This window comes from Dama dama, chromosome 1 (genome assembly GCF_033118175.1).
Source record: "Dama dama isolate Ldn47 chromosome 1, ASM3311817v1, whole genome shotgun sequence".
NCBI lineage: Eukaryota > Metazoa > Chordata > Mammalia > Artiodactyla > Cervidae > Dama > Dama dama.
In genome coordinates, this window is record NC_083681.1 from 53,203,703 (window position 1) to 53,226,461 (window position 22,759).

The window sequence follows — 22,759 nt, forward strand, 5'->3', positions numbered from 1 at the left end:
TGAAATCCCTACAACTGAACTGCAGACTGTATCTCCACACTGGCCTGTTGGTCACTTAAGACTGAAACCCTTGGCTAGGCCATAGCATGTCATTCAGTGCTCATCTCGGATGGTGTAGGGGCTGCGAATCCCACCCCCACAGCCTGCTTAGCTGCGGTCCCCCAGCAGCCTCTCAGCCCAGCCACACCTGAAGTCACCAGGCTTGGCTTACACCATACACTCCCTGGCTGCCCTTAGCCCCTCTGTCGCTCCCACTGGAACAGCCTAGGACTCCTCCATCCCCTACCTGCCTGGGCCCCAGCACTCAAAAACCCTTTGAAGTCCAGCAGCTTCCTAGAGCCCCCCTTCCCCCTGCCTCACATACAGTCTGGCTGCCACTGAGCAATCTGTATTCAAAGACCCAGAACACGGGAATCAGACTGCTTGCTAGAAATCACCAAGCGCAGTCTCTCAGTGCACACACAGCACAGCTGAGGCCCACAGAGGGGAAGGAATCTGCAGGAATTCGCTGGAAGAACCAGGACTAAACTGGTTCCTGGTCTAGTGCTCTTCCACAACCCCAACATCTGGGGAAGCATTCCACGGTGGAGTTCTGCCCTCCTCGAGGTCTGCCTCCTCCAGGAAGCTTTCCTGGACTACCTCAGGCCACAGGGAAGTCTGGCCATCTGTGCACTTCATTTTACCCAAGCTATTCACCCTTCACTCGCCACTGTGTTGCCTCTCTCTGTTCTGTACAGAGATGCTACTTGGATCTGCTTGACACAGGAGCTCGGAGCCCCAGTGAACCCAGGCCTGTGCCCAGCTCTGCGATGAGGAAGACAGGAGGAGACGTGGTCTCTGCTCTACAGACCCTTCTCCTGTGCCTCTTCTGATCCTCTTGGCCTCATCTGACTGCAGGCATTTTGTCCCCTCGTTGCAGGCACTGCAACAGCACCCTTTTCACATGGACTTTAGCCAGCTTCCTTCAGACTCAATCTGGCAGCAGGTGCCCTCATGCCACGCCTCCTCCATGTCTCCACCCCCATGTCTTATCTCCGCCTCCACCACCACTCCCATCTCCCATTCCCAGGACAGCCCAACACAGTAGGGGAGTGGGAGGGAATGACCCCGCCTTGGGGTGAATCTTTGACCAGTGGGAGTTGGTGGCTGGTGGACCAATTCCTCCTCTCCCTCTATCACCTCCAGACCTTTCTGAGGAGCAGAAGGCTACTTGGAGCAATAGGTCACGCTTGATGTCAAGTCAAGGCCAGCTCCCCAACACATTCCTGTGCTGTTTTTCCCTCCCTCCCTGCTTCACTTTCCATCCCCTCCTTCCTGCTCCCTGGAATTACAATACAAATATTGCACATTAGCCTCTGGCACAGGCTCAGCTGTCTGAGGGGTGCAGCTAAGCCACCACCCTGAGGAAGGAATTTGGCTGGGTGACCCCTGGTCCCCCTAACAGTCCATGGCTAGGTCCCTGCGGTGGGTGGGTGCACACTGCCAGATGTAGGGACAGACTCACCTTTGCAGGCCTGGCAGCAGGAGGGGGGCAGCGGGAGGGGTGCAGGGCAGCCTGGTTCCGGGCAGGTCATGAGGCCGCAGTAGATCTGGCCCTCCTGACAGACAGAGCACACAGGAGCTGGGAGATGAGCTCTGCTGAGGACCAGCCTTGGGGCTGGGATAGCCCCTGCTCTGGTGGTCCATGGCCTGAGGTCTCCTCTGAGGTGGGCAGAGGGGGAGTAGCACAGTGTCCAGGGCAAGACCCAGGCAGCTCAGAGGAGGGTCCTTGCATGCTTCCCACTCACTCCAGGCCCCAAGGTAACAGTTATCCTTCAGCTTCTAAGCCTTTTCATTCCCAGGCTCTTCCTAGGCTTCACAGCAACCTAGTGAGGTGAGATTTTCCCGACCTACAGAAGGGAAGGCACTGTGGAGGGGCCTGGACCCCCTGAAGTTAGAGACACACCCAGCAGAATGGACTAGAACCCATGTCTCAGGCTCTTCCTCCTGCTATCAATGTCCTTCTCCCCTGGCTAGAGCAGGGAGCCCAGCATAGACGAGTGGAATGACTGCATGTCTCTTTGGGCCCATCTTGCTCTTATGCAAACTCTAGGTCCCCAACTTTAGGACCCAGCCTGGAAAGGCAAGACTGCAGGAGAAAGGGCCTTCTGGGAGTCAGGAGGCCAGATGACCTTTGGTGAGTCACTTCTCTGGGCCTCAGCTTCTTCATCTGTGAAATGGGGGCACTGCCATCTGGACTGTGAAATCAAATGAGGGAACGGTTATGAAAACCCTTTTTAAACTGCAAGGCATAATGTGTCCCTGGGAGGAAGTGAGATTACTTCGAATCCTTCCCCTGTCCCTTTTCCAGCGAGTCTCAGAAGTAAGGATTCTGATCCTTCAAACAAGTCCCATATAAACAGGGATGCGAAGAAAGAAGGGGAGACCCAAGTATCCAGGGGGAGGGGACAAGGGATCATAAGAATGCTCTCACCACCTGACCCTTCCATGAGTTCTCTCTTCCCACAGCCCCCTCTTCATCCAGGTGCAGCATAGTACAGGTAAAGGAGTGTGGGTTTGGAACCATGTGGCCCTGCGTCTGAATCCTGAGTATGTCACCTAACTAGCTGTGTGTGTGTGTGTATGTGTGTGTGTGTGTGCACGCACGCGCGCTCAGTAATGTCTAATTCTTTGCGACACCGTGGACTATAGCCCACCAGGCTCCTCTGTCCATGGGATTCTCCAGGCAAGAATACTGGAGTGGATTGCCATTTCCTACTCCGGGTAATCTTCCCAACTCAGGGATCAAACCCAAGTCTCTTATGTCTCCTGCATTAGCAGGCAGATTCTTCACCTCTGTGCCACCTAGAAGTCATGTGACCTTAGGCCAATCACTTAATTGCTCTGAGCCTCAGTTTTCTTATCTATAAAATATATTAGTGATAGCCTTCTCATAGGGCCATTGGGATACTGTATATAAACATAAGGCATTTCCTAGTAGGTACAGTACCCTAGTTTACTTCAAGAGGCCCAGGCCTTGCAAAAATAACCATTGTCTAGGTTGATTTCTAAGTGGTCCCTCTTATTATAAGTTGTTTGCTCTGCAGCACAGATACCTTGAAATTCACACTCAGAGTGATGGGATCCTTTCACTGAAAAGACAGGAGACAGATCCGAGAGAGATGACTGTCTCTAATGGTCACACATGGAACTGTGGCAGAGCCAGAGCTGAAACTTGGGTGTCTGATGCCTAGAATGGACCTCTTACCCTCTCATCACTGCTGAATCAGATGATTATTTAATCAGAGAGGACCTTGGAGAATACCTTGTTAGACTCCTGGGTGTGCACGCATGTGTGCTAAGACATGTCCAACTCTGTGCAACTCTATAGACAGTAGCCCAACAGGCTCCTCTGTCCGTGGGATTCTCCAGGCAAGAATGCTGGAGTTGGTTGCCATGCCCTCCTCCAGGCTATCTTCCCGACCTCATGTCTTATGTCTCCTGCATTGGCAGGCAGTTTCTTTACCTCTAGCACTACCAGGGAAGCCTAGACCCCCTTACACACTCAGAAGAACTGAGGCTCAGAGAAGCTTGCTGCTCAGGTGGTAGGGAAATCGAGATAGCAGGGGTTTCTCCCACCAGTGCACAGATGTACTAAGCCCAAGGGTGAGGATGACATGCTGAAGGCCACCTACAAATGTGCAGCAGGGCCATGCCTGGAACCCCTGAGGAGGAGGGGAAGACTTTCCAGCTCTTCCCCTGGAAAGCTGGGTCCTGCTTGACTTCAGTCTCTGTCTCCTGATGACACTGCTGGTTCAGCTCTGCCCGACCTGACCCTAGGCCCAGCTCTGACCAAAGCAGGGGGAGTTTAATTAGCTTCCGATTAAATTACATTTACTACAAACAGTCTGGCCCTGTCTCTGCACCCTAGGATTGATCACTGATCATTCATTCATTCATGCTATGTGCCAGGCCCTGAGCTGGGGGCCCTGCAGGATACAGAAATGAGTTGAGTATGTCTCCTGCCCTCAAGGAGTGCAGTCTACAGAGGACACAGACGTGGCCAGGGTCAGTGCAAGGTGACCAGGCAGCTCAGGATGGCGTGGGAGCCCTGAGCAGGAGGTTCCCACCCACAGATGTTCCCTGCCCTGGAGCTCATTCATTCTCCTGCCCTTTGACTAGGAGGGACAATCCCCCCGGGCCCAGAGCACTGGCCTGCATGAGAGGGGAGTTGGAGGTCTTACGGCACAGCTGCAGAGGACACACTGGTTGGGCAGGTGGGAGGGGAGCAGCTCGCGGGCACTGAAGAGCTCGCCGTGTTGGTACGCAGTCCCGTTATGCTGGCAGGACCTTGGTGGCGCCCGGAGCCCAGAAGGGGTATGAGGTTCTGTAGGTGGGGAGGGGAAGGAGGAAGAAGAAGATGGTCTAGGGCTTTATCAGAACTAACTGGGCCACTTCTCTGACATGTTTGTATCTTATCCCTTGTTGTCATTTAAATCATGCTCTGGCCTCAGCCTTCCCAGCCAGACCTCATGTTGATGAACCAAGAGGAACCCTGACATTTCTCTCTGACCATGTCACTCCCGCCCTTGGCCTTTAAGCCCCTGAGTGTCAGAGGAGGCTCTGATTGCAGCAAGAAGGCAAGGCCAGAAGCCTCAGCTCCGCTGAGTGCCACTCAGTTTAGACCTGTGTTAGTTCATTCAATGTTTAGTAAGCATCCATGAAGCACTGGCTAGTGCCAGGCACTGTTCTAGGTTCTGGGGATACAGAAGTGAACAAAACAAGGTTCCACATGGAGTTTCATCCTAGTGGAGCTCACTGGTGTGATCTGGACTGTGCTTGATCTTGGAGTAAGTGCCTGCCACTCCCTGGCCACCAGACACCCTCCCCATCACCTGCCAGTTAGCCTGTCCTCACCCTGCTAGATAGAGGGGATAGCCCTCCAGTTCAAGGGGAACCTGCTCCTTTTTTCAAGACACCTTTACTAAGCACTTTCTCTGCACCAGGCGCCATGCTACATGCTGGGAATGGAGTACAAATAAGGCCCAGCCCCTCACATCAGGAAACTGATGGTCTCACTGGGTAGAGAGACAGGCCCCAAGCAGTGACACTGGTATGGTCTGGGCTAGGGCAGATGGGAGCACAGAAGTTGTGGCAGCATAAGAGAGGCGCCCTTAACTCAGCCAGGAAGGGCGGTCAGGGAAGGCTTCCTGAAGGGGCTGATGGCCGAGATGAGTCTTGAGGAATATGCAGACCAGGCAGGCAAAGGGGCAAGGCTGGAAAAGAGGGAGGGAGTGAAGAGCATGGGAGGAAGAAGGGGGCTGGGCTGAGGCACAGTCAGGAGCAGTCAGGACTCCTGGGGTCTGCCTCAGCCGGGAGGAGGTGTAAAGTACCCTCACTGGGCAGGATGAAGCCTAGAGACCCTGCTCCCCTAGTGAACCCAGGCCAGGAAACCATGACCCAAGTTGGAGTCACAGTCAGATCCCTACTGGGATCCCACTTGGAAAAGAAGCCCCTCTATGCCCATACTCCACACAGGTCCTTAGTCTCCCAAGAGAGCTGCTTCCAGAGTCTGGAGCTGAGGCTGCAACCTGGGACTCCCTCCCCTCATCACCTTCTCGATGTTACTAAACACGGGTCCTCCTCTTGACATCTCCTGCCTTCCGAGTTGGCCTCCCTACTGACTGCCCCTCATTTGCCACTTGCTTATGTCGGTTTCTTCTCAGATCACCTCTCCTCTCTCCTCTCTTATCTCTACTTCTTGGAATCCCAGTCTCAGAGGCTATTAGTAGATTCTTAACATCATGGACATTTAGCCTTGGGGCACATATTAGAACCTCTGAACCACAGCACAGGAGGAGTCTCAGAGTACATATGCTTCAACTCCTGTGGCCATTCCCAGCCCCGGGCGGTAATCCCAGGGTCACCCTGCAGGGCCTTCCAGCCCCAGCTCACTCACCTTCACTTACACGGGGTGCATCCACTCCCTCAGGCTTTGGCCACCCCCTGAGAGAACGGAGCCAGCATTTGCCATCAACAGGTCAAGCACGCCTGTTTTCCTTCAGCTCTTTTCCATGTTCCCTCCCTCCTCCTGGCAAGCACAGCTACTCAAGACTGAGAAGTCTATGGCCACCCCAGCCCTCCTCGGGGATCCATGGATGATGTCTTCCATGACCATCTTGGTGTCTCAACAGCTCTGGTGGCTGGGGTCTGCCCTTCTCATTCCAGGGACCTTCTCTGGCTGTGTCAGGAGTGGGTCAAGGGCCAGTGGGCCGGTAGGAGGCTGGCCCAAGGGCAGACGCGAGGTCACTCACCCACACAGCGGGGACAGCACTGCTGCGGCTCGGTCACAGGCTGGGGGCAGTGCACAGGCGGACAGTGGAGGCGGTAACAGCTCACGTGGGCATTCTGAAGGGGACACAGGGGTCAGTCCTGCTTCCAAACAGCCATTGCCTCCCAGTGTCCTCTCCTCAACCCCCCTCCCGACTATGGGGCACTGCACTCTTTTTAAGCCTGCAGTGGGATAAAAGTGATAAATTCCACGTGTCCAGTCTCCCTCCCGCCTGCTCACTTGTGTGGCTCACTCATCCGTATCCCTTCCCACCATGGACGAGCGCACCACGTGCCTGGATTTGCACAGATCTTGTGTCCCTTAGTGGTGAGGGACGAAGGAGAGAAATACAAGTAAAAGACTTGGGTTATTTTGACACTGACTTTTTTTTTAAAGATTTTCTTTTTTTAATGTGGACCATTTAAAAAGTCTTTATTTAATTTGTTACAACATTGTTCCTATTTTATGTTTTGGGTTTTGACCCTGAGGTATGTGGGATCTTAGCTTCCCCAGGGAGTGAACCCACACCCCCGACATTGGAAGGCAAAGTCTTAACCACTGGAGTGCCAGAGAAGTTCCTCAACATTGATCTCAACTGTGCTGTCTTAACTCCAAGACTTTGTTCTTTTACCTCTGGATCTGTGCCTCGTGGGAGGACTGTGACACACGAAGGCAGGTGACAGGAAAGTGGAGAAGACTCAGGGCTCTGTGATCTGCTCCCTAAGTCTCTGAGAGGTGTGGGTGATCCCACACACAGCCTTGGGACTGGAAGCAGAGGAAGGGCCTGAAGTTCTTAGGCTTTTTCAAATACAGCAAAGGAGAGAGAAGGGGCAGAGAAACATTCACAGGAAAATGAGCAGACATGGAAGAGCTGGAGGGAGAGGCCACCCCTGGAGGTTTTCCCAGGAGGTTTGTCAGCCTGTCTCAGGTGGCCCACACCTTCCTCTCCCTTCTGCTCTAAGAGGTTGTAACAACCCAGTACATCTGTCTCTTCTATCCAGTGGAACAAGGACCAAGCCTCATTCTGTTCATCTCTGAATTGTCAGCAAGGGGCCTTGCTCCAAGCGAGTGCCTACTGAAGTCTGAATGAGTGAATGAATGAGAACCAGCAGGGGAGGGAGAGATGGTCTCTTTCTTGGTCAAGTGGAGTTAGCTTTGTTTAAACTTTGAAGTTGCCGAGTGAGATTCCAGACTCTTGGCCCACCTGAGAGCCCCCAAAACACTTCTACCAAAGCAGCTTCCTGCCCCATGGAGAACCCTGGACCAGGCCCTAGTTCTGGGGTCACTGCTTCCTAAGATGGCCAGAGGTGATCACAAGGATTAATCCGTGCTAAAGGGCATCCTAGAGTCCACAGAATCTGTCTGAGCTCTAAAAGTGGTCTTCTTGAGGCCTGGGACCCAGGGGTGCTGGATAAACATCCAGAGGGTGAATGGAGCCCCTCAGATGAGAAACTAAGATAGAATGCAAGGAACTTTGGTATCTGAAGAGTTAGAATCTGTCTCTTGATTCTGGCCTTGAAAGTATCAAGGAATGGAGATGATGAGTGAGATGCAGCAGCAAGTAAGGTGGAAACAGGCTAGGGCGCAAAAGGTGAGGGGGCAAGGTGAGAGGCCTTGCAGTCAAAGGGTACCTCTCAGGAAAGTCATAACTACCATTTATTGCATGGCTACTAGGTAGGGGCATTATGTTATAGAAATGCATTATCTCACTGCATACTCTCAACAACCCTAGTGGTAGGTATTATTATCCACGATTTTAAAATGAGAAAAGAACCTCTGAGAGGTTGCCTAAGACACACAGCAGGTGAGCTGTAGGTCTGTGCACTTTCCGTGATGCAGAAAATGCCTCAGGTGGAGGGAGCAGGGCCTCATTCATTCACTCAATATTTACTGCATGACAACTGGGCGCCATGTCCTCTTCTGCACCAGGGACAGTAAGCAAGAGACAAGAGTTCTGCTCTCACGGAGCTTCCATCCTAGCAGAGAGGGAGACAGACTATAAAAAATAAACAAGGAGGAACCAGATCATGTCAGATGTTAAATTTATAACAGGAATAAAACAGGGTAACGTGATTGCGTTAACAAGGTTAGACTATTTTAGAAACGGCTGTAGAGAAAGCCTCATAAGGAGGTAACTTTATGTCGTGCACTGCGAGATGAGAAGGAACCATTCCTGGGAAGATCTGGGGGAAGAACATTCCGAGGGGAGGAGCAAGCTGGAATGAGTTTGCAGCATTGGCGCAGGTAGGAGATGACGTTGGAGAACAAGGCAGAAGTCAGATGGTTCAGGTGGCATAGATCCCACAGCTGGCAATTTCAATTTTACTTTAGGTGCAATGACAAGCTATTGGAGGGTTTTAAGAGCTTCTGAATGACATGATTAGTTTTCTGTTCAGAAAAAATCCTTTGAGCTGCCATGCAGTGAACAGATTAGAAAGGGGTACAGGAAGAGGGTTTCCCTGGCAGTCCAATAGTTAAGATTTTGCCTTTAATGCAGGGGTGCGAGTTCGATCCCTAACTTGTAGCGGGGGGGTGGGGGGTGGGGGAGCTGAGATGGCACATGCCTCACAGCCAAAAACCCAAAAAACCTAAAACAGAAGCAATATTGTAACAAATTCAATAAAGACCTTAAAAATGGTCAACACCAAAAAAATATTAAAAAAAGAGAAAAGGGGTACAGGGAGACTCTGGGATGCTCACAGAGCAGCCCAGGTGAGAGAGGAAGGTGGCTTAGATCAGGGGGAGTGATGATGATGGAAAGAAGGAAGGAATTCAGAGTGTATTTTGGGGATGTCAGCTACAGCCCCTTGGGGTGAGGAAACTGGGTATGTGTGAACTCCAGGGAGGGAGAAATGAATTAGCTCCACTGATCACAAAACTTGGACTTGGTCAACTGGACCGCATGATATGTCTGGAATTTTCTGTTATGGTTTCCTTCTTGTTTTTTGGCTATATTTCACAAAGTTCTTTTTGAAAAGGCTGATTGGCCTCAGATGTGCTAAGAAACCAAGGGGAGGCAGGGATGGGGGGGCTGTGCTCCCATTGGCATCAGGTTTGACCAGGGGCCAACATGGTAGAAGCTGTGGGGAGTCAGAGGAAAAGACCCCAGGGGAATAAGTCCCCAGTGGTCAGAGTCAGGAGAGGGGCTGGCGCACCCCCCTCCACCTTCTGGTGTTTCCTCAGAAGGTCTCCTCTGCTCCTACTCCAAGGACTGATTTAACAAGGGAGGCTCTCATAGCCTTGGCTGTGCAGGGAAAGAGGGGTCCAAGGGGCTGGCTCTAGGTGGGACTAGGTACCCCCCTCCCCAGCACCAGCACCTGGACAGACACACCTCTGGACGTCACACCAATGAGGCTGGTCCCCGGCAGCTGAGCCAGGGCCAAGGGGATTCAAGCCTCCTCAATCACTCTCTCCTTCCCAATCCTCCAGCCCCACACCCAGCCTGGGAATTCTGGACCACATGAGGGTTTCATTTACCCCACCTAGTTGACTGTACAAGGTCCTGTGCTGGGTTGGGGTGGGCTGGGAGGACAGAGGTTTACAAAAAAATCTGGTCTCTCAGAGTGCTCGGGGCTGGTGCACTGGGATGACCCTGAGGGATGGGATGGGGAGGGAGGTGGGAGGCAGGTTCAGGATGGGGAACACATGTACACCTATGGCTGATTCATGTTAATGTATGGCAAAAAACCACTACAATATTGTAAAGTAATTAGCCTCCAATTAAAATAAATAAATTAAAAAAAAAAATCTGGTCTCTGCCCTAGTTGATGCAGCCTTCGGCAAGACCCCGACATGGGCAAGAGTAAGTACCTAGGAAGACCTGCTCCTAGGGCTCCATGGAGGAGGAGCAGTAACTGACAGACAGACACAACCATTGTACCTGGTTGACAGTGATCGGGAGAAAGAGGCAGAGAAACTTATGTGGCCTCCAGAAGGAGAAAGTACTTTCAGGTGAGGGATCAAGTAAAGCTATTGGTGGAGGTGGCATTTGAGCAAAGTTGCAAAGAATAAACATTTAGACCAGCGGCATTGGGAAATGCATCCTAAGGCTGGGCAGCAAGAAAGGCCACTGGAGGAGGAAGCAGGAGGAAAGGAAGGATTAGGGAGTCAGGTCAGGAAGACTCTGCCTTCTGCTGCGTGGGCACGGGAGGCTGGTGGCAGCAGGAAAGAAGGCTGGGTGAGAGAGGGTAGGTTCGTGTCCTCATCCCAGCCCAGCCACTGATCCACTGTGCGATTTATCTCTGGGAGGCCCACAGTAGGCATCTATGCCCATGCCTGAGATAGTCAGTAGTGAAGTGGTGTGGCCCCAAGTCCCTCAGTTGCTACTGATAGACCACAGTTCTATGGGGGCCTGGTTCCAGAGTACCCCCTACTCCAAAGTCAGGCTGTCCTCTTTCCCTCCAGGGTGCCTTCCCTGGGGATCTCCCAGACATACCTGTCACAGGAGGCCAGAGGAACCTACCTCGGAGCAAGTGCAGCGAAGGCAGTACATCAGGCCCTGAGGCTCCAGGTAGGGATGCCAGCTCTCGCCGGGGGCGTATCTCTTCCCATGGAAAAGGCAGAACATGTCTGGGCCTGGCAAACCAACCAGTGCTTTGTGAGTCCCGGGAGGCTCCAGCCCGGAGTCCCTGCTTCATCCCTCCTTCTTTCTGACTTTAGGAAGGATGTCATCTAGACACTCCAGCAAAAGAGAATCCACAGGACATGCTCTCCTAGTCAGGGAGCCAGAATGACTGAGTTTCCATATCAACTTGACTGGCTGTGACTCTGGGCATGTCACTGGCCTTCTGCGAACTTCGACACTTCTCTCACAGAGTGGTTAGGGGATCAAGCAGTGAACATGCTTTTTACAGATTTAAATTGTGGTAGAAATGTTAGTTATTATAATTAGATGAATAATCTGAGGCCCAGAGAGGCCAAACTATACCTCTTAGGACACACAGTAAGTCAGTCATCAAGCAAGGATGACACCCGAAGCCTCTTGACTCTCAGGACAGTGCTCCTTCTGCTCCCATAGTCACTCTTGCTTCCATTTCCTCTGTCCCATTTTGCTTATTTATTTACTACATCTCTGCACCATCCTCTCTCTTGCCCCCTGCTGCTCACCTGCCTAAACACACACACACACACACACACACTCTCTCTCTCTCTCTCTCTCTCTCTCTCTGGGCCACGTGATATATCTTTTGAATAAAGCTACTGAAAGCAGCTCCCTGCTTTCATACTATGCTGTGTCCCTATACATACTCACTGAGCTCTGATCCTTAGGTGCTTGAATCAGGAAAACAAAGTGCTGCCTGGTGAAAGGTTGTTACAAAACTGACTTTTAAAATATCCTTAAAAATGGTCAATGGTACTGTGACTGCACATCAACTGATTATTTTTGTAATGATTTATAACTGATATTTACAAATGATTTACAACTGATACAAACAACTGATATGTTGTCAACATGTAGATGAATGCTTTTAAGAATGATTGAAATAGTTTATTTCCTTATGTGGGTTAGGTATCTCTCCTGCAATCCTGATTTCTTGAGACCTCCACCCTCTGTCCTTTCATAGCCAGGTAGTTGCCCAGTCTTTTGAGCTCTGTCTGGAATACTCGTGTCCTCTCCCCTTACTAGCTCTGCACCCAGCCCCAGGTCAGGGCTCCATGTCAGGGGTTGAGACCTCCTTGCCCTGCCCCTCTGCCTTTGGCCTTATCCCTTGCCAACCCTCCTGCATACGGGTACCTCATGATTTTTACAACAGAGAAGGGATGCTATCATTTACAAAAAACTCTCCATTACATAAAGAATAATCTAAGCTCTTTTAGGGGGGAATCTGGAAGGCCCAGCACAAGCTAAGTGTCTGTAAAGACATACTAAATTAAATGAGATTGAAATTTGGAGAAAGGAACCAATGTTTATCGATGACATTCTATTTATATAAATTACTTATCTTATTAGCATCAATGTTTTGACAATTAAATTAGATAATGCTTGGAAATGCTCACTTAGCCCAGTTCCTGACACATAGCTGAATGCTATAATTATGACAATTATGGTAACAATGACCCTGCTGGATGGACATTATCATCTGTTCCAGATTTAAGAGGATAAGGCAGTTTCGCAGGGTCATTGGGATTGTTACTTACAATTGTTAATTGTAAGAAAACTAGATGAGAAAACTGAGGAGCTGCAAAGACCAAGCTGACTTGCCTGAGGCCACCCAGCTATCGATTTGAACCCAGGACCCCATGCTCCCAAGCAGACTTCCCTTCAGTTCACCTCACCTGATATGGTTTTTTTGCTCAAACTCAGGGCCTTGAGGTTTCTTGTCTCCACTGGCCACCATCCCCCTTTCCCAAATTTTTTTTTCTTGGTCCTCTATTAATCTAGAATCTAGAGGTTGCTCTCCATGCCTCTGTCCTGTACACTTTCTAGAGTCTCACACTTCCTGAATCATTCTCTTAGACACTTAAACTCTGCAGAATCACAGAGCATCGAAAACAGTATAGTAGCAGGAGCAGCTCACCCTCAAGATAGGAATTCCCCCTCCACGTTGAGGGTGGGCTGGGATGGAGGACAGGAGTTAAGGGCCATTCTTTTTTTTTTTTTTTTAAGGGCCATTCTTAACCTTTAGAAAGTTGCCTTTGTGAGAAGCTGAGACCAGCCTCCTTGGCTTCCCGCACTGCTTCTGTTGTGCCACTTGGGTTTCCCAGAACAAAGATTTGAGGCCATGGCCATGATGCCCTCAGGGTCTGTGCTTCGGGGGCCACTGAGGACCATGGCTTGGTTTACTCCCCATCTGCTCCTCAGCCCCACAAGGTAGAGGGGGGGGATCAGACAGCAGATCCCATTCCCAGCAAGGCCCCGGCTGGCCCGTATCAAATGAACAGTGTTTATCTCTCAGCCTCCGCTGGCAGAGAGGGCAGGACACAGGCCCAGCTGGGGTGCTTGTCAGAGCCAGCCCAACTCTCCAAGGATTGAATAATGTCTTTCTTCCTCAGTCCCCTCCCCTGACCAGGAAAGGGCACAATTGCAACACTGCTTCGGCCTTAGGACTTAGCCTTGCTGCTGAAGAAATCCTGTCCCACCTTCCCTGGGGCAGCCCTGCAGCCTGACCCTTGTGCCAGCTGGCACCCCCCACTGCCTCCCCGCGCCTGCTCAGAGTGTGAAGACAGAGAGAATACATCAGCTCATGCCCAGGTCAGGAGGCCCCTTCCCCCCACTGATGGACCTGGCAGCAGCTAAGAATATGGGGGCCTGGCAAACTGTCCCTCAACCCCAGGAGCCACAATCCCCACCCCACCACGCCCTCCAAGGTGAGAAGCACAAGGAAGGGTGGCATTGCCTGGAGCTCCCTCCTCTAGGGAAGTGAGTGCCCAAGGCCACGCCAAAACCAGGCAGGAGGAGGAACAGGCAAGACTGCAGGCTGCCTCCGTCATGCAGCTCTGGCGCTCGCCCCATCCTTGCACTTGGCTGGTAGGGGCTCTAGCTCCTTATGCCACGAATTCACTGTGTGATGTTGAGCAAAGACCCTTGCTTCCCTTCTCTGGGCCTCACTTTCCCATCTTCAAAATAAGGGGTGGGCATGAACTCTGATCTTCACAGGTTTTCTGTACAGATACTTTATGAATCCATAATGTCAACATTCTAAGACTCCAAGGTTCTAAGTTTCTCAGACTTAAGATTTGAGAATTCCAAGCTGCTGAGAGCCTACATATCATGAGACAACAAAGCTAGAACTGCATGATGTTGTGATTCTAAGATTTGATCATTTCAAGCTTCCATGATTCAGGATGTGTTGATGGTTTTGTACACCTAGGCTCGCAGGGGCTCCAAAGAGGGTAGGTTGAGGCCCAGGCAACCAGTGCCGCCGATCCTGAGAGACACGGAGAAGGAGGCAAAGTCTGCTTCTCACATCCCCTCCCTTCTCTTCTCCTTTCTGTGGTCCTCTGTGGTCTTCCCACTCTGGCTCTGGCACCCCACCACCACATCTCCGACCACCCATCATCTCTTTCTCCAACTTAGGGACCAATTGCACCTTCTCTCAGGGGACTTTAGCAGTTAATGGCCCCAGCAGTGATGTCTAATCCAGGAAGACATTAGTGGAGGAAGTTTTTGTTTGAGGAGGATGATTGGAGCTGTTCTAGGCTTTAGAGAGACAGAGAAGAACAGGGACAGGTCTCATCCCCCTCACCCAGTGTGTGTATAGTCCCCAAACTCGGATGTCAGAGTCAGATAGGCTGGGGTTCCAATTGAACTTGGCTTGTATTTGCAACCATTTAGCTTGCATTTAGACAAGCTATTTAAACACTTCAGGCCCCAGTTTCCATATTTGTCAAATGGTCGAGTAATAATCTTGACCTTTTGGGGGTTATTGCAGAATTAAGTCAAATAACATATATAATATGACTAATGCCTGTCACATATTAGATGCTCAGCCAAATGGTAGGCTAGAAACAAAGAGACAAAGCAGACCTTGTTGCTGATCCCAAATTTCCCTAACAATTTCTGTTTCTCATAGTAGTCTTCTTACTCCCAGAATCCTATGGGCAGCCCCCAGGTACCCAGAACATCACGGCACCTGCCACTAAGGTCAAACCTTCTAGGTCTCAAGGTTGGAGGCAGAGAGACCACAGGAGGCTGTTACAGTCATCTCTTCTGAGATCATGCTGGCCTGGAGCAAGGCAGATGCAGTGCTGGGAGACAGAAATACAGATTTGAGGACTACTTACTAGGTACCGTGGGTAGGTTTTCAGACACACTGATGTGGGTAGAGAGGGTGAAGGGGCAGTCAAGGATGGGACTGAGGTTTCAGGCCTGAATAACTAAGTGAATGTGGGGTTCTTAGCACATAGGCAGCAAATGTTATCATTAATTTTGATGTTTTATTATCATCAGTAATAGTAACATTGGTTCCTGCATTCATGTACTGGGCATTTTGTATATCAAGTTATATATGCCCATGGACCTAGTACATGCCTAAATAAGACCTAGTGCCCACCCTCAAGGAGTTTGCAGCTCAATGAAGAAGACTGCTGCTGCTGCTAAGTCGCCTCAGTCGTGTCCGACTCTGTGCGACCCCATAGACGGCAGCCCACCAGGCTCCCCCGTCCCTGGGATTCTCCAGGCAAGAACACTAGAGTGGGTTGCCATTTTCTTCTCCAGTGTATGAAAATGAAAAGTGAAAGTAAAGTCACTCAGTCGTGTCCGACTCTTAGCAACCCCATGGACTGCAGCCTACCAGGCTCCTCCGTCCATGGGATTTTCCAGGCAAGAGTACTGGAGTGGGGTGCCATTGCCTTCTCCAAATGAAGAAGACAGATAGATATAATACATACAGTCAGACAAATGCTGACAGAGGAAACATGGGATCTTTGGGGAAGTCTTCCCTGAGCAGATGCCTGAACTGGAGCTTGAAGGAGTTAACAAGGTGGAGTCGGGCAGAGTAGAAGCTGCATGCAAAGGCATGGGGTGAGAGTGACTGTGGTCCATGTGGTCCCCGGAAGGTGACTGGGGTGTGCTGGCTGCTGGTTCCCCTCCCTGCAGGAAACACCCAGTTGGCTAGGGCAAAGCCGAACCTCTTTACCTGATGATTGAACTTTGTTGACCTAATGTGAGTTCAAGGTAGCTACGTTTATCAAACAGACTCTGGTATCTGTCACAGTGTTATCATGTCACTCCACCCTATGATGAGCAGGCTCCCACCTGCTTTTCCTGCAGAACTCTCTGTGGTGGCCCTTTTTTAAGCCTCACATCCTCTTGCTAAACTTCTCACTCTTCCCATCCCCACCCAGCCCCCACTCTCGCTCCTTCATGCTTCTGTACCTTTACCCATGATCTTTCTTCACCTGGAATGTGATTCCCCATCTCCAATGTTGGACCAACTCCTCATCCTCCAAAGCCCATTTAGATGCCATCCTGTGAAGCCATCCCAAACTCCCAGGCCACTTGCCAGTCCTTTCCAGTGATCCTACAGACTGAGTTCAGCCCTCTGCCACAATTTGCATCATACTAGGTTAGAAGTACTTTTTGAATGGACTTCTCTTCTGTACTGAACTGTGAGTTTCTTGAGAGCAAGGGCCAGTGGCATTCATTTCTCTATCCCCAGTGTTCTGTGCAGAGCCTACACAGAGTCAATGCTTTGGTAAATGAATATGGGATGAAAGAATGGAGTTAAGGGAGGTTTTGGAGGAGGAGGCGATTGCTGGTCACTCATCTTGGAAACCTCCTGCTTCAACCAAAAGAGAACTTCATCATGTGACAGAAGAGCCAAATCTCTTTGGGCACTTTGACCTTGCCGCCTAACAGAAATTGGCCCTGGACCTCCCCTTTCCAGTTCCCATCATCTGAACTCCTAAACTATTCACCAAACATTGTTTACAAAAAAGCAGGAGCCCAGGAAGGTATGAGGCTGAGTGATTTCATGATTTTCACATGTAAATCTAAATTCCCAAGCTGTCTCATCCAAGGTTATCCCAAAGTCTGCCTTGAGACTCTCATGGTCCCTTAAGATATCTTAAGGGGTAGTCAGGAGTGGGTAGTGTTGCTGGGAATTCTTCCAAGAGGAGGCAGAAAAGACAACAAGAATATTCTGGGCTGCAGAACAGGTAGGATGAGACCTAGAGAAGGGCACCAGGTGGACCTGGGGCTGGAACTGTGGCTGGTCTGACCCCAGCCTGCAAGAACTCAGGAAACCTGAGTGAGCCAGCCTGCATGGGGATGTGAGAATGTTTATATCTCTTCCCTCAGGCCCACTCTGCTGTAGTTTATTTATTTATAGTTCCCTTTCACACCAACAAACTTGCTCCTCTCTGAGACATAAGCTCTGTGCTGGGTACTGGCACTCAATGAGGGAGGCCTCCTAAGGGAATCAGAAGTAAAAACCTCAGCTCTTCAGTGGATGAGCTGTGCAGTCTAGGGAAAGGACCCTGGCTTCTCTGAACCTGAATTCTTATCGGGCACATGACAGATGCTCAGGAGCATAGAAAGACCTCAAAGGAGAGAGTCAGCAAACCAGGAAAGACAGCTCAGTTGCCTGGCAAGGGTCAGTGGGTGGAAAAGAAGCTATTTACCTTCTCTTCTTCCATGGACATGTATTAACACATTTATAGATTCAAAAAAGTCTTAGAAGGAGAAGGAAATGGCAACCCACTCCAGTATTCTTGCCTGGAAAGTTCCATGGACAGAGAAGCCTGGCAGGCTACAGTCCATGGGGTTGCAAAGAGTCAGACACAACTGAGTGACTAACACACGAAATCTTAGAAAGTTAGGGATTGAGAGATTATGTCCAGTCCCCTATTTTACAGATGTGGACACAGTCTCAGAGACGGCCTGAGCCTGGTCTAAGATAATTGATTTTTGCCAGCATGAACGCCAATGCCAGTTTTCAGATCCAGGTGGGTGGGGGCTTCTTATAGGAATGCCCATCCCCTAACGGACAGGATCAGAAGAAATGGCTTTAAAGTGCAAACAGAAGGATTCAGCTGAGATAAAGGAAGAACCTTGACTATAAGCATGGGTAACAGAGTATGAAACAGGCTTCTCTGGGATGAGATCCTGCCCAGAGGCAGAGGGACGCCTGCAACGATCTCTGTACTGCACCTCCCAGCAGCACGGCTCACACACCAGTTCTCTCATTTGGGAGTCCAAGGGATTCAGAGTCTCTCTCCCAGAGCCTGGTGCCACGGTCGGCGGCTGGGGGAACTTGAGAGGCCAGCCCTGGAACAGGTGCAACAGCTGGAGCAACGGCGCAGCTGCTGCCCGGCTCCGCTCAGCGGCCTGCAAGCGAGTGAGTGAGACAGAGACCTCTACTGGTGGGAGAGAGAGGTGCAGAACCTCCCGAGAGGCAGAGAGGGATCTGACTGGAGCCAGATGTCAGCCCTCTGTACCCACTGTCCCAGGCCCTCTAGGCCCTTTCTGTTGGTGTCTGAATATCCACCAACAGTGGATGTCTGAATATCCACTCCTCCTGGAGGGCAAGGGTACCAGGCTGAAGACCCACACTCCCCCAACTCCCTTTTCCAAAGGCCAGAGTGGAGCCTGAACCAAGGCAATAGCATCTTTGGGTCTTAGAATCATGGGATGTTAAAGCTGGAAAAGTCCTCAATGATTATCTATTTGACTCCCACCATCTCGCTCTACAGCTGCGAAAACTCAGGGGCAGAGAAAGGCAACCTGCCGTGGGTCACAGTTGGAACTGGAGGCAGAGCCAGGATTGGAGCCCTGACCTTCCGATTCCATCGGTACCATGTCATAGCATGGAAGCTCCTTTCCTGCCCCCACCCTGCTTCTGGGGTCTGGGGTTTTGTCACTTGGGACCAAAAACTTTGATTTTCATGGAATACAAAAACCTTGGAGGTAGAAGAGCTGGTGGTTTTACCTGATAATCGACTCTCTCCTAAAGTCAGGACTGGATGGAGGGAGAGATGAGAAAACGTAGCAGCTGTACATCTTAAAGCAGGGGGATGGTTAGGAGAGGGGGCACAGTTAGTGAGGGAAGAGCACGAAAGAGAGGAGCTGGCAGAGGAGGAAGAGCACTGGAGAGGAAGTCAAGGTACTGGGCAGGTTCTCATTCCACAGACAGAAGTGGGGACAGGTGCCCAAAGTGACTGACGTTATACACACATGTGGCTCAGCCTGGGACTGTACTGGTCAGTGACCAGATTAGGGGCCCACCCTGGCTAAGGGCTCTAGGTGGGAATGGAAATGGGGCTTGATCCATAGTATTGTCTGAGGATTAGAGCTCAGTCTGCGGCTGGAGTTGAGACTCAGTTTGGGCTGGGATCAAGGCTCAATCTGTGGCTGGAAATAGAGCCAAGGATAGAATAACTTTTGCTTGAATACCCTTGCACTTTAAACTAAGGAGCAAGCTGCCATACATGTTCACAGGCCCTACACATTCTGCAGGACTGGGCCACCTCAGGAATCAGACACCACAGGGTTTGAGAATTTCTGTGAGTACCCCTTCTGAAAGCACCTGAGATGTCACCAGATTTCTTACTTATAACAGGCCCCAGATCTTACTAACTAAACTTACTGAACTAAGACGAGGGCCTTCACAGGAGATCTTCAGACAAGACCTTAGCAAATGACTATAGGATTGTTTCTAGATTCATAGGTTATTAGCATTACACAGAATGAGGCTCAAAGAAGGAAATGGTTTGTCCTAATTCACACAACCAGTAAGTGTTAAATCAGGGACTAGGATCCAGGTCTCCGTTCTTTTCTTTAACAAATTTGCTGTGTGACCTTGGGCAAGTCACTCGCCCTTTCTGGGCTTCAGTTTAACTGTGAGGAATGGCACACTGAGGGGTAGAAACAGGTGACTTTCAAAAGTTCTTTCAGCTTTGAAACTGCAGCATCTTACACCCCTTTGACTACCTCCACATCACCTTAACTCAACAATTCTGCTCCAAGGTTTTTCTTGCATGTCGGTAACTAAGCTCAAGTCTAGGAGAGATGGAATACTGGCAGCACCTAGTGAGAAATATGGCCCAAAGAGTGGAAGCACAGAGGAGGGAAGATCAGAGTGGATCAGATGGCAGGGAGAGTTTTCTGTAAGAGGTGTGACCTAAGCTAGGCTTGTAGAGGGCTGACAGGCTCTGGGAGGCAAGAAGGAGAGCCGTGGGTAGGATGTGAGCAATCTACATAAAGATGATTCTAGGCCATCTTTCTAAGATGCATCCAGGGCAATGAAATCTGGGGGTTAAGAGCCATGTGCCAAGGGTGGCAGGCATTAAGGGCATCCTGTGCTAATTCTCTTTTAAGAAGTAACAAGAAAGTGTTGGGAGGAAACCTCCAGGCCTCAAGGAGGAGGAGGAGACACTGACAGAGCAGTAGGCATTGTGCTGGGCACTTACCAGTCATCTCTAATCCTCCCAAGGAGCCTTCAGGTGAGTGTGTGTCTTAGATGCAGAAAGTGAGGCTCAGAGACGTTGTCACTTACGAAAAGCCACACAACTACTAAGGGGCAGAGTCAGGACTTGAACTAACACTGGGCTCTTTTCAGGACTTGTTACTAAGGACTTCTGTGAATCTCATGCTGGTGGCCGCCCAGAGACAAACAGACATGCAGCCTGCCCTGATGATCAGAGATAGGAATGAAACAATATCCAGTAATGCTGGCTCCAGAAAGTCATGTGCAAAAGAAGGCAGAGATGGAGGAGCTGAGCTGTGGAGAGGAACGTGCTCTAGGCTGGGAAAATGGGGTTTCATCCCAGGCTGTGCCCTGTGTAACCTGGGGTGGACCACTGCCCGTACTGGGCCTTGGTTTCTTTACTGGGTATGTCTGCATTTGAACTAAGATGCTTTCTTCTTTTTAAGAGAATCTTTGGTTTTGTTCTTCACCCTCCCAGCTTTCCAAGAGATGGTCAGAAGATGGGTAGGAGGTCCACCACCAGCCTATTGTGGAAAGAGTGAGGAAATTGAGGTTCAGAGCATTGATATCAACTGACTGAGGTTACACTGTGTACGAGTGGAAAAACATGAATTAGGGAATGTGTTTTTTGAGAACCTACCATGGACCAGCTAGTTGCTGGTGCTGGTTGCTTTCCATGTTTTCTTCAATTTAATCCTCAGAACAGTCCTGGGATTTTCACTCCCATTTTATAGATTAGGAAACTGAGGCTCAGAGACATATCTGCCTCCTACCAGCTGGTAGTCAGCAGATCTGGGATAATGAAGACCCTGGTCTATCTCCCTGTGCCCTGCTGCCTCCCAATGTCACAGCTCAAAATCAGAGTTCCTTCCAGATGCTGTGGGACCAGGGGGAAAAGCATCAGATTGGGAACTGAAGAGTTCTGGCTTTGGATGGCTCACTAGCTCTGCCAACGTGAGCGAGTTTCCTCTCTCAGTCTAAGTTTTCTCATCTGTAAAATGCAAATGGTAATACCCACCTGACCGGAGTGTTGTAAGCCTCAAAAGAGAAAAGCAATGGGAAAGTTATCCTAGTTAACTCTTCTTTCTTTCCACCAGCTCTCTTTAAATGCAATAGCCTCTTCATCATCACATCCTTGCCGCCAAATATGCCGGACTCCCTGCTAGGAATAAGCACCCCCGCTCCTCCAGAAAAGGCACGGTGCCCTGCCCTCTCTCCCATTGCTCTCAGCTCCCTCACCCTCGGGTTCGTGGCCGCAGCCCCCTCGGCTCTGAGTCTTGCCCAGTCCCCCCTCCCCCGGTCTGGTCAGCCCGAACTGGTCCGCAGAGAAGCCTCCACCCTCCTCCACCCTCCCGGCACAGGTGCTCCCTGGATGGCTGGCAGAACAGTCTGGGGTTCCAAGTCCTGGCACTTTCCAGCACATCCCGGGGGTCCCCTCTTCTGCCACCCAGCACACCCACTCCGCTACTTACGGGCTCGTGCGTGGGAGTCCAAGGGGAACCAGAGCAGCGCGAGTCCCAGCAAGGAGGAGAGGACCCTTACCTCGGGAACCATCCTTCTTCCCCAGGGCCAGGCCCTCAGGCGCTGAGCCGGGCGGGGACTTGGGGGAAAGTGAGATGAGGGGGACACTGACGCCCAGGGGCGCAGCGCAATCCGCAGACCCGGAGAGGGTTAGGGTTCGGAGATTCAGAGAAGGGTTGAGAAGAAGGTGGTGAGGACAAAAAGGGAGGTCCAAGGTGGGAATAGGAGGAAGGTGGAAAGCAAACGGAGGGAAAGAGTTGGAGGGATGCAGGACGGTATGCAAGAGGGGAAAGCAATTAAAGTAAAGGGGAAGGTGAGAGGGAGGGGAGGAGAAGAAAGACGGGAGAGGGAGGACCAGAGTCCGCCGAGCGCGCAGCGTTGGGCCAGGCGCGCGGGACCGGCGGGCTGCTCCGGGCGTGCGGGCTAGCAGCGGCCGGCGCCCCCTGCTCGCAGAACTCGGGGTCGGGCTGCCGGGTCCTGGAGCCCGGCGGCGCGGCGGTACCCGCGGCGGCGACGGCGCGGCGGCCACGGGGGGAGGCTGCGCGCGGGCCGGCTGTGCACGCCAAGGGCGCCAGGCGCCGCGCTCGGGCGCATTTGTACTTTGCCGCGGGAAGCAGGCAGCCCCGGCCTGGCGCTGGCCTAGCCCTGGCGCCTCCTCTGGGGCACCGCGGGCTCGGTGGATTGGCCACCCGAGAAACAGGCCCACTTTCCCCCTCCTCTCTCGTGCCGGTCTCTGGGACAGACGCTCCAGGCGCCGCGCCGAGAGGAGGCGAGGGGGCTGGGGAGGGGGAAGGAGCCACCCGGGCCACGGGTTTTAACCCCTGACTCCCCGCGGCGCCCCGAGCCCAGGAGGACCGAACCCTGTTAGAAACTTTCCGGTGGGGAAGGGAGAGATGTCGGGGTCGGAGAGGCGAAGCGGGCTGCGGAACCGAGAGGCGCTCAGGTGAGGAAGCTCGACGGTGCTTGCACAGAACCCCGCCTCTGGATGAAATCGGGACACTTGCTGTTCTTAATTGTCTGTGCACTTGGCCACTCCACCTGAGTCTGTTTCCCAGATCCC

General features: G+C 51.4%; 1 protein-coding gene across 4 annotated transcripts in view; it reads right to left on the bottom strand.

Annotated features, from left to right (window-relative positions):
• Positions 1–22,098, bottom strand: part of CHRDL2 (chordin like 2) — a 34,106-nt gene extending 12,008 nt beyond the window's left edge. For all 4 annotated transcript variants that reach the window (XM_061139861.1, XM_061139851.1, XM_061139843.1 and 1 more), the window contains exons 1-5: positions 21,651–22,098; positions 10,773–10,885; positions 6,294–6,387; positions 4,224–4,366; positions 1,505–1,598 (exon numbers count right to left, since the gene is read on the bottom strand). In XM_061139861.1, coding sequence (XP_060995844.1) covers positions 1,505–1,598; positions 4,224–4,366; positions 6,294–6,387; positions 10,773–10,885; positions 21,651–21,732 — 526 coding nt within the window. In that variant the 5' untranslated portion in view covers positions 21,733–22,098. The remainder of the gene's footprint in view (positions 1–1,504; positions 1,599–4,223; positions 4,367–6,293; positions 6,388–10,772; positions 10,886–21,650) is intronic.
• Positions 22,099–22,759: the final 661 nt, after the last annotated feature.